Source organism: Topomyia yanbarensis, unplaced genomic scaffold (assembly GCF_030247195.1).
Source record: "Topomyia yanbarensis strain Yona2022 unplaced genomic scaffold, ASM3024719v1 HiC_scaffold_20, whole genome shotgun sequence".
In the NCBI taxonomy this organism is placed as follows: domain Eukaryota; kingdom Metazoa; phylum Arthropoda; class Insecta; order Diptera; family Culicidae; genus Topomyia; species Topomyia yanbarensis.
In genome coordinates this window covers 297,048-307,966 of record NW_026683382.1, presented here as the reverse complement: position 1 = coordinate 307,966, position 10,919 = coordinate 297,048, and the positions used below count along the sequence as shown (strand labels likewise).

The 10,919-nt window shown below is 42.4% G+C and overlaps 3 protein-coding genes across 13 annotated transcripts in view; 2 read left to right on the top strand and 1 right to left on the bottom strand.

The window, feature by feature from the left end:
- The first annotated feature begins 20 nt into the window (after positions 1 to 20).
- Positions 21 to 899, top strand: LOC131694943 (uncharacterized). The gene is made up of 3 exons (XM_058983483.1): positions 21 to 276; positions 339 to 616; positions 687 to 899. Exons 1-3 carry the CDS (start codon positions 55 to 57, stop codon positions 775 to 777), a joined length of 591 nt encoding a protein of 196 aa, XP_058839466.1. The 5' UTR covers positions 21 to 54; the 3' UTR covers positions 778 to 899.
- Positions 900 to 3,471: 2,572 nt separating this feature from the next.
- LOC131694938 (uncharacterized) lies at positions 3,472 to 4,708 on the bottom strand. Its single transcript, XM_058983479.1, has 4 exons — positions 4,643 to 4,708; positions 4,184 to 4,581; positions 3,845 to 4,122; positions 3,472 to 3,777 (listed from the first exon to the last, which is right to left on the bottom strand). Exons 2-4 carry the CDS (start codon positions 4,532 to 4,534, stop codon positions 3,687 to 3,689), a joined length of 720 nt encoding a protein of 239 aa, XP_058839462.1. The 5' UTR covers positions 4,535 to 4,581; positions 4,643 to 4,708; the 3' UTR covers positions 3,472 to 3,686.
- Positions 4,709 to 8,964: 4,256 nt separating this feature from the next.
- LOC131694918 (leucine zipper putative tumor suppressor 3-like) overlaps positions 8,965 to 10,919 on the top strand; it is an 84,819-nt gene continuing 82,864 nt past the window's right edge. For 10 of the 11 annotated variants that reach the window (XM_058983444.1, XM_058983443.1, XM_058983441.1 and 7 more), the window contains exon 1: positions 8,965 to 9,179. The gene's annotated coding sequence lies outside the window, so the exon portion shown is untranslated. Of the gene's footprint in view, positions 9,180 to 9,297; positions 9,382 to 10,919 lie in introns of those variants that run through there. The other variant, XM_058983439.1, reaches the window with a different exon arrangement.

The following is a 10,919-nucleotide window of genomic DNA, read 5'->3' as shown; positions in this document are numbered from 1 at the left end:
GATCGTCTGGTTACATATCGCGTTCAGGATCTGACCGAGGATCGCTACGAGGACATGATTCAACATTTTCTGAACCACTTTATAGAGGAAGAACCGTGTTCCGTGAGCAAAGGAACTTCAAAGAATGCAACACTACGAGAAGCCACGATTCAGCTCTGGAGGAAGGGTTTGGAGGAAAAGATGACTCTCGTTTGCTACCGGGAAGGATCGGATGAAATTGTTGGAGCGAATATTCTGCACGTGAAAAGCTTGGATGAAGATTACGATGGTGATACTGTAAGTAAAGACTTGTGTACAAATTTATTCAGAGGTAATATCAACGTATTTTCTGTAATCAGTTACCGTATGACGAGCAAGGCGATTTACGGGCAATTCTTGAGTATGTATCGAATCAATTCGACGTCTTCAAGCATTATGGTGTAGATCACCGGATGATCGCTTATGGTCTGACCGTGAATAAGCGCTACCGTGGTCGGGGAATTGCCACGGAGATTATAAAGGCACGAGTGCCGATGTGTAAGGCGCTCGGGATTAAGCTGGCGGCACACCCATTCTCCGCAATCGGATCACAGAGAGCGGCCATCAATGCGGGATACAGGACAGACTATGAGATAACGTGAGTCACGTGAAATGCTTCGATCGATATCGGGGAGAAGTAAGTGTACGATAATTGTTTTTTTTTTGAGATATGACGAGCTTGCCACTATGGGACCTAAATACGCATTGCCCGGCGTACAGTCGAAGAGTTTTAAGCTGATGAGTTATTCGATGGAATGATGTGGGGAAAGGCTGACACTATTTGAATGAAAAAAGGTTTTGACTAAACTGTGAAGTAATTTTACTGGTCAAAATTTGTACAACACGAAATCTCAGTGCGCGATGCTAAAAAAAAAATCCTCGCAAAGAATAAACTAACAAAAAAAGCATTCCACGATTTTTTTTACTTTTGATGTCTCGACCAATTCAGTCCAAAGCTTACTGAGATCAGCAGATCAGCAGCAACTGTTTCTAGGCAGTAAACTTCTTATTAAATATATTAAATCAAATCTCGAGTACTTCTTCAAATGGACGTAAGTAACAATGAGAGATTCTCTTTGAGGTCTTTCTCTTCTGTTCATTACTCGGCCATTTCAACATTTACTACTCTACTCTTTGCATAATATTGTAGTAAAAACCGTCGGCTTTCGATATGTACTGGAAAATTAGTACAAAGTGTTGTAATGACGTCGTAATAAACGAAAGAGAAAGTAAACAAAGAGAGGCTCTCAATGTTACTTACGTCCATTTGAAAAAGTACTCGAGAAATTTTGACCGTTTGAAATATAAACGAGTGCCACAGCAGCGGTCACTCGTTCTCACCGCACCACTTTGAAGTATTTAAAATATGAGAGAACTATCAGCGAAATAAATTTTCCTCTCTCAATGGAGCAAAGAAGTTTTACGCATTTTCTCAGTCTCTCGTTCCATTGATTTCAATATCAGTTGGTCAGTTTTTACCATTCGTTCCAAGTTCAATCGGCTCAGTATTTTGATGCTCCTGTTAAGTACCATTTACCCGTTTGCCGTTTTAGGAATTATCCTTATTATGTTTATCGGATCTCCGGCTTATCCTCTCTGATTGGATTTCTGTTAGCCGAAAATGTGCCGAATCTTTGAATCGTTGCTGTGGCCGTTTTTTATTTCTGCTGAATATTAATTGAATATATCGTACTTAACCTGCACCAACCCAGGAAAAAGTACCGCACAATGAAGGACACAAAAAAGTGCTCCCTCACAGTCGTTCCGGAACGTTGAACCCATCCCTCTAGGTTTTTCGCATCGCACTACAGTCCCGAAAGCAATACACAAAACAGAACGCCTTTTTGAACGACCGATACAAAAGAATTTAACATCTAGCCCTAAACGCTACAAATAACACCAAGTATGCAATACAGTTCGGCCAGCAACGTCGACTAAACGGAACAACGTTCCGTTTGGACAGCTCTCCCCGAACACATACTTTTCTACAAAACCTTTTTTTTATTTCTTCTCCAGCGGGTTCATGCTTTTATGGCACTGTCCGGCTTTCCGGGGCTCGGAACCGCGGCTTTTCGTTTCGATTTAGTGCCATATTATTTGCTGTTTCTCATTCCCTGTGGCTACCACCGACCAGTTGAAATAGGAACCGGACTGGACGAGCACGCGCATTTGAGGTTATGTTTCATACTATGGTCGCGTGATTTCCGAAGGAAAAAAAATCATTGATAAGCACACCACGACGACGGTGGCGGTGCACGGAAAGAGTCCGGTGCTCCATTGTTTCCAGTGAGCGATCCTATTTCAACTCTTCTGGAATTTCGCACACGCGGTTGAACTTTCCGCGGTCACTGACTTCGGTGGCCCGTTTCCCGAATGCTGTCCGGGAAAAATGGTTTTTCCTTCGACACTTTTTGCGCGCGGCTGTTTGAACTATCGTGTCGGCGGCGCACCTGACAGTAACTGGATCCCACCGGATGAGATCAAGTGTGCAGGCGGCACTTGGCTGGATCGGATGCGAACTGTAACTGGTATTAGGTTCTTTACTGGCACAGTTAACCTCACTTTTCTTGACAGCTCGCTTGTACTGTTTACATGGACTTAGAAAAAAATTGTGGACGACTAGATCCGCTCGAAGCAATTCGTAAAGAATTTCTCTAAGTCCATGTGAACAGTACAAGCGAACTGTTAAAAATGAACACTTGAGTTCATTTGTGACGTCAGCGTAAAGTATGCAATGACATGGAAGTCGATTGTTTTGACAATTGTGGAAAATTGTTAAAACTAATGTCGTTTTCGTATTAGAACCTAGAAATGAAGTCATGTCAGTTGCTTCAAACAAACGTTTTTGATGGAACTAAGTTGGGTTCCTCGCAAAACAGCTAGGCAGAAATATATTTCAGGTTAGAACCCAACTCGATTTTCAGTTGAATGGTGCATAACCTAGGTTCGAGTTGAGCTTCAAACATACGGTTTAACAGCAGTTAGGTCCGAAACTAAGCCAGTTTTAGCCTCGGGTATAAACAACATAAGCTCGGGATACTTTTTCAGCTTGCTATGATCTACTCCAGTTTATAACGTTCATCCGTCTAAAACCAACGAGGCCGACAAGTCGCTGTGTAAGAAAGTTTGTCAACAAAGGATGTCTAACATCTAATGGAATATGGCACGATGACATCTCTGAAGACAAAAATGACAATTCAGCGAGCTTGTTTTTCAGGATGTTAGAATTCTAAAGCGATTCCAACGAAACAGATTCGTGTACTATGGTGGAATAAAAATATATAAGCCCAAGTAGACAAATTCTCACAACTGCCAAAAGTGAGGTTAAAGTTTCATGCAATGCTCTCTTCCGGACATAGGCAACTAGAAAGTGTGTAAAACGCGAGATCCCAATGTACATGTAACGAATGTCATCTGTGATTGTATTTTGCGTGATAGAGATGATAATCATAATTTAATTCCGTGCAATCCAAACTAAATTTTGAATACTTTATTTAAAGAAAAATAGTCATGTTTAAAAAATAGCAAAACAACGGTAGTGGAGATCACAAGTCGTAATCGAAATACACGTACCTGTCTATGCTAGTCGATACAATGATACTGACATTAAAAGGCTTCCGCAAAATCCTGTATTGAGATTGCGTGCGTAAGTAAACACCTTCCTCTTTCTATTCGATGAATAAACTCATCAGTTTTATACTTTTCGACGGTATGTTCAACAGCGTATACTTCGGTCCCAATTTGGCAAGATCGTCATAGCTGAAAAACAAAATTTTTGAACAAAACTCCCCTCCCTTCAACGATCGAAGCACTCCGCGTGACTCACGTTATCTCATAGTCTGTTCTGTATCCCGCGTTGCTCGCCGCCTTCTGTGATCCGAGTGCGGAAAACGGATGCGCCGCCAGTTTTATACCGAGTGTCTTACACATTGGAACACGAGCCTTCAGGATCTCCGTTGCAATCCCACGGCCCCGGTAGCGCCTATCGACGGTTAAACCGTACGCGACCATGCGATGATCTACGCCGTAATGCTCGAGAGCATCAAACTGTTTCGTTACATACTCGACGATTACCCGAACATCACCCTGTTCGGCACTTTTTAACTGAACGGGAAAATATTAAAGTTTTTATGTTCGATCATCGATTGCAGCGGATATTACTTACAATATCAATAGTGTAAACTTCGTCCGAGGTCTTCACGGTGACGATATTAGCTCCAATGATTTCATCCGATCCTTCCTTGTAGCAAACAAGAGTCATCTTTTCCCTCAAAACCTTTCTCCATAGTTTAATGGCTGCCTCTCGAGCGGTAGCATCCTTGGCAACTCCCTTACTCACGCAGATCGGTTCTTCCTCAATGAAGTTGTCCAGAAAGTGCTGCACCATATCCTCGAAGCGATCCTCGGTTAGATCCTGAACGCGGTATGTAATCAATTGGTCACTGTCAACATCCTTTGCCCTAAAGGTATGCCAAACGGAGGGAAAGGCCGAATTCGTTGGTCTTGTCCAAACCATTCTCACACAGTACTGATGATTGCCTCACAACTGATCGGTGCTTATAACTGTCGTAAAACGTTCTGATAAGGAAACGGAGGCGTGCTTTTTCTGGTTGTCATTGCTTACCCCAGTCAAAAATTTACAGAGTACCTGTAAACACAAAGAATTTGACAAGTCATCCTGTGCACGACTTACACATACTAGGCTAGCTCCTAAGAATGTATACATTTGCCGAGCGGGCGTCATTGAAATCATCGGCGAAAACAATTAGAAGAAATTTATCTATTGTTTGCTGCTAACGCATGATCGGCACCTAATATTGTACGTTTCATTAGAAACGCGCCATTCGCCATTATTTTGAGGCGACGAATTGAATTGGCGGAATTGATAATTAATGCTGAAAAACATCGAAAAATGTATATTACCCAAGTATAATGTGTGCTGATTGTTTGCTTCAACTGAATTTGTCAATAAAACTGACCGAAACCTATGCTTCTAAATTTTCAGGTTTTTGTGTGTTTTATTTACAGTAAGTTTTCACGCTAAATTGCACAATGTGCTATGACGAAAAATTATCATCGCGTCTCCTTCGGAAAAGCACAGACAGTCGATCAGAAGGAAGCTATACCGTTGTCCAGAACCTTTGCTGGGAATAGGAATTACGATTAGTTATGTTTTGTATGGTATGCAGCTAAATTCCCAATTTTCACTAATAATAAGATAGACGCACTGATCACCTACCGTGTTTAGTGTAATTATGGCATAATTTACGAGAATAATCCGTTGCACATTATTTTATCCGCCGTAAGAGCTTATATATTTCCAATTACCAACTTTTTGGAAAACCGTTTATTTATCTCAACGATTTCAATAACGTTACCGAAAGCGGACATTCACGGACTAGTAGGAGTGTGTGCCGTGATGCTGTGTTGTTGCAAATGTGAACGTACGCGAGCTCTGCAATCTGCAATCGTAGTAGGCGTTTCCTTTATTGTTCAACGTGACAATTCCGGGGGTTTTGCATTTATGGCAATGGGAGATGATTAGATAGGATACCCAATTGTCAATTTTTTTCTTCTACTTGGTCTGTTTATGCGACATGGCACAAAGCGTTAGCGTGTCCTTCAAGCGATTTTTTGTTGCATTTCTTGTTAAAGAAATGAATAGAATTCCGAGGCCCAGAGTGTTGTGTCTTATATACCGATCGACTCACCCCGACAATTTGGGTCAATGTCTGTGCGTGTGTGCCTGTATGTGGCAAACTTATTCGTGTTTCTCAGAAATGGTTGAACCAGTATTATCCGAACCAATTTGAAATGATAGGCCTAACACTCAGATATACACACGGGTTTTTTTTACGCGGGAAACACGTACCGCGTAAGAAAAATCGCGTTAAGACTTATATTTTCAAAAGTTTTTTTTTGCACGGATATTCGCAAAAATATTCTAAGTCCTTTTGAATGCCAAAGACTTACTTTTTCCTGAAAAATTCTAAGTCCTTTTAAATGTTGCAGTTTTTTGCGTGGATTTCGCAATTAACTCTTACGTCCCCAATCCCCATTTCATTAAAAATATTAAATTTCAAAATAATGGCACTCCGCCACGGTTCAGCCAAACGTTTTTTAGAAACGATCACAACATTTGTCTAGTTTTAGGAACCAAGACCATCTTCCCGGAAATCACTGCAGTTACCCCACTTTCCGACAAACGAAGAACATTCATACCGGTTTTCAAACCCGTCTGGCGACACATAAAACTTTATGATTTTGCAAATCAAATGCACTAGCAACCATTCTGAGGGTTTTTGGTCGAAATGGTCACATCCCAGGGTACTCCGGGAACCTGGTTTCTCCGGAAAAGAGGACACTTTAAAGCCGATTATAAAATCCATCTAGCGACATGCCATGATGATTTTACAAAACAACTGCACTGGAGGACATTTTGATGGTTTTTGGTCGAATTGAGCACACCCCCGGTTATTCCGGGAACCTGGTTCCTCCGACAAAGAGGGCACTTTTAAACCTGTCATAAAACCCATCTTGCAGCATGTCAAAGTTCATGATTTTGGAAAACAAGTACAGTGGAGGACATTTTGAGTTTTTTGGTCGAATTGCACAATTGCAATATGCACATCCCACGTAAACGGTTAGCCAATAATACCCCAATGCTTATGGTCTAGATTCATCCCCTTTAATGTATTTGACACAGCTCAATGCTAACGCACAAAGGAGCCGTTAATCATTAGTGTTTTTACAAGATGTAAAAATAGAAAAAAAAAAACGTTAGAGCCTGTCCGTCGGGTCTTGTTGACGCATCTTACTGCTGCGTGATGAGATCCTCTTCCTTGGCGGTGAAACATTAGGTGCGTTGTCTACCGCACCTTGGACGTCAATCGGTCCGTCTTCTCTCGCGTCTGCGTTCACGTCCATGTCGTCATCGGTACTGCATCCATGTTGCTCACGGTCGAATGTTCTTATTCGTTGATTGTGCTTACGTGTCGCTGTTGTAAATTCTTCTTCATCGGTATCTGATTCCTTATTGGTGGTGTTGCTTGTTGATTTGGGTACATTTGGTGTAATTGTTATTACCTTTGGTGTTGGCAATGTGGTACTGGGCCCGATCATTGTTGAGCTGGTGTTTGTTACTACCCAGTCTGCAGTAGTTGGTTTACCAACCAGTTGTGGTTTAGCTTACGACGTCTGTATACCGGTTTTGGTCGTACCCGGTGGAATTTACTTAGCAGTCTCTCTGCAAGGTTTTCCGTGGTGTAGCGGTTGATCACAATATTGGCATCTAGGAATATGTCCGGGGTCGTGGCTAGTATTCGATGTAAACATTCAGCACCTTGAGGTGATTTGCATGTGACGGTCAAGTAGGAGTCAGACGTATTCTCACCACACGAACGCCGTTGCGAAGTCCTAGGAAGAAGTTCCTCCAAGTATCTTCTTTAACACTATTCACCTCTCCGTATTTTGACATCAGTTGTTTGATAGTGCCAGGTCACGTAGCTTCATACAATGTCATTACATTCGACGACGTGTTTCAATTTGTTCTGCGAAGCGAATTATTTTGCTTGACTAATGTTTTTTAGCATAATCAGTACTTCATGACGTAAATGGTGGAATTGTAATGCGGTTCAATTTCTGCTACGTTGAGCTTCATGTTCACCTTCAACATTTGCTCCACATCACGAATTGATGGTCTTACCGGACATTTCAAGTAATCAACAGCAACACAGTTTGCCCGCAACGGAATATTAGCTTGCTTTGCATTGGCACTCATTATTTGTTCACGTTTCACACACTAGGTAGAAAGAATCAATTTTTTTCTTGTCCAAACGGATTGTTTTCCAGTGTATTTTTACCGAAAACTAATCCAATGAGTCATAATCATCTCAGAATCCAATTTCCCAACTGCTAGTTGCCTGATACATGCTAAAATGTTATTTGAACCAGCATCAATACTTATTTTACCAAATAATAGTACTATAAAACTAAGGCCTTAAAGCAGTCTAGTAACAACAGTTGTGAAGAGCAGTTTTAGTAAAATTACCATTATGGATCAATTGTATAAATCAAAGTTAAACAGCATCAGGAGCTGTGCAAAGATAAACAATCCGAAATGTAATCGTAATAATTTACGTCCGGAAGTCACCATCTTGTATTTCAACATGGCGTCAGACATAAACTTCTGGCAGCTACTCGTCAAAACCATTCCGAAAATACCCAGTCAGTCTAGATTCTAGACTGTGAACTCTGGACTCTACACTCTTCACGCTGGATTCAGGACACCGAGTTATGGCCTCGATATTCTGTGCTATGGACTCTGAACTATAGTCTCTGGGATCTTGATTCTGGACTCTGGAATCCGAGCTTTAGACTCTAGACTCTGCAGCTTGGACTCTGAACTCTGGTATCTGCACTCGGGACTCTGGATTTTGGACTCTTGGCTCTCCGCTCGAGACTCTGGATTCTGGGTTCTGCTCTCTGGACTATGGACACTGAAGTTTAGATTTCATAGGCACTTTTTCGAGATTCTAAATCCTTTACAGTGCGTCCTTTTTTAAAGCTACATAGCAGTGCAGTCCATTGGCACTTTATTGCATACAGCTGGTGAGATATTCTGTATTTGAATGCGGAATAATATTGATCATAATTTACAAAATTTTAAAAAGAGACACACTTCGCTAACGGCATATGGAACGGTTCCATTTTTAAATCGATAAGGTTTTTCCAAAACACGAGCCTATTTAAAAACCCCTACGCTGCACACTGAGCGACACACTCCGATAACTCACGCAACTGAGTGCAAAATAGAGAGGAGATTCATCTCTCTCATGCTCTTTCTCTGCGGAACTCCCGCCTGCCGTGAGCAGCCTCTCGCAAGCGCAACTTCTTCCGAATCCAAGTGACCTGCCGCAACGCGCAAAGAACCTGCTTCTCAGCAGCAATCTATCAGCGCACAAGCGCACCTCGATTTCCATCCAGCTGAGCTTTCGCTTGCGATCACTTCAACCGTTCCCGTCAGTCTAGCCACAGTTCTTGCCAGCGCTGGTCACGCATTCAATCGTGGGTTAGCCGCGCCAACCACTTCGGAACAAAAAAAAAACAGACAAAACAATCAACGCGTGAACGTCGCGATCTTGTGCCACGCGAAAGGATAGGTTTGTGTTGTGACTTTTGGGAACGATTTCGCTCGGCAGTGTTTTCTGTGTAGGGTTGTGTAATCGAAAGGGTACATGTACTTCACCCTTCACAGAAGAGTGACTTGCTTTGTTGCAGATTGATACGGGTGTTGTTTTTCGCATATTTAACATCGTCAGAAAAAAAAAACTGAAGGGTCTACAGAACGGTGAAAATGGGGAAGTGAGTAGATATACAGAACTGAATCGAATTAGCCCCCAGTGTCAGTGAAAGAGAAGGCGGATCCCGACCAGGCAGCTACAGTACGCAGTCAGTGGGAAAAGGGAAGCAAGAAAAATTCATTCACTTGCCAACACGATCGGTTCCTTGCCAAACCGCGGGCATAGCGAATGTTCGTATGTGTGCAAGTGCGCATACACCGTGCCTTTAGCGCGGTCCGTTGCACTTTGAAAATGTCCGTTTTTTTGTTCGTAAAGCTTCTTCAACAAACCCCACTTCCTTCTTGCTTTTGCCCAGCTCTATTGAAGCAGCCTGCAGTGGCAGTTACCATGGTGCGAAAGTGGGTTTGAATCGAGACTGCTACGATGTGGTCGAAAGGGAACCCGGGTGCGCTGCGGATACGGTCAGGAATTTCAAAATCAGTTTTTATTTTACTGTCTTAGCGGAGGCGGTGGTGGTGGCGGCGGCGACAGCGACGCAACAAACTCAGCAGGCCCAGCGAAATGGTCGGTGTGTTGTGGGTCGTGAAGGGGGGGGGGATTGTTTTTCGTAACAAAAAGTTCGTAAAAATTAAGTTCAAATTGCATGGGCGCAAACAAATGGAGAGTGGAGAGCAAAAGGCGATTCCTGTTTTCCGCTTATGGGCTGAAAATAATTCACTTTCAGTGCCAAAATTGTGGAAAAATTGCACGCTCGTAACGAAGCGGTTTATATTTATATGTATCCACACGTGAAGAAACGGACCGACAAAGACAGAGGCGTTTGTCGTTTGCTTGGTCGTTTCTGGAAATCAGAGCTTGCTTCGATTTGGACGTTTGCCTACAGTCAAGCCCGACGGTCGAAATGTTCGGTGAAAGCTTTAGTTGCTTGGTCGCAGCATCGATGCTTGAATCAGTATACTCGAGGAATTTTATGTGCTGTGATTTAATATTTATTCGGAAAAGTTTGTTTTTATTGGATGAAGCCATTTTGTGATAAGAGTCACAATGCCTATAACTTTTAGAATTAGCGTATCTACTTAGTCTCATCAGTATTTGGCAGACAATTTGACTACCACATAGTCGTTGAATTTAATTTGTGTTCTCAAGCAAACGGCTTGCTTCGTAAGTACGGACGACCTGCTTGTTGATGAAACCATAGCGAATTCGAGTCATGATTCGACTAGCCTTTCAATATTTCTCCAGAAGAAGAAAATTGGTTAAAACCACTTTGAGTATAAACACACACACTATTTGCTAGGGTTCAGGATCCTAAAGTCACAGTCTCATTCATAACTGTCGTCCATCCAACGCTGGCCTCACCGATCCCACCGCAACGAATATCAGCTGGTCGTTCCATCCATAGCACACACCGGTTCGATTTGTACTACATGCCTGACGCTCCCATTACCACCGCAAGCCGCAACCGTGTTCTCTTTTCCATAGCCTCTTCGCCACAATCCTAAACCCGATCGTACATACATATATCACCTGTTTGAATCTTGTTAGACGACCGTTTTTTTCTTTATTCATTTCTGCTTCTCTTCGCTATTTGCGCTGTTG

What these genes read in the sequence shown, in the direction of transcription:
- LOC131694938 (XM_058983479.1), bottom strand. Translation starts at nt 4,534, where the DNA reads ATGGTTTGGACAAGACCAACGAATTCGGCCTTTCCCTCCGTTTGGCAT. An exon ending in AAGTTTACACTATTGATATT is followed by an intron (nt 4,123 to 4,183) that starts GTAAGTAATATC and finishes TTTCCCGTTCAG; the next exon opens with TTAAAAAGTGCCGAACAGGG. An exon ending in AGAACAGACTATGAGATAAC is followed by an intron (nt 3,778 to 3,844) that starts GTGAGTCACGCG and finishes TTTGTTTTTCAG; the next exon opens with CTATGACGATCTTGCCAAAT.
- LOC131694943 (XM_058983483.1), top strand. Translation starts at nt 55, where the DNA reads ATGATTCAACATTTTCTGAACCACTTTATAGAGGAAGAACCGTGTTCC. An exon ending in AAGATTACGATGGTGATACT is followed by an intron (nt 277 to 338) that starts GTAAGTAAAGAC and finishes TTCTGTAATCAG; the next exon opens with TTACCGTATGACGAGCAAGG. An exon ending in AGGACAGACTATGAGATAAC is followed by an intron (nt 617 to 686) that starts GTGAGTCACGTG and finishes TTTTTTTTTGAG; the next exon opens with ATATGACGAGCTTGCCACTA.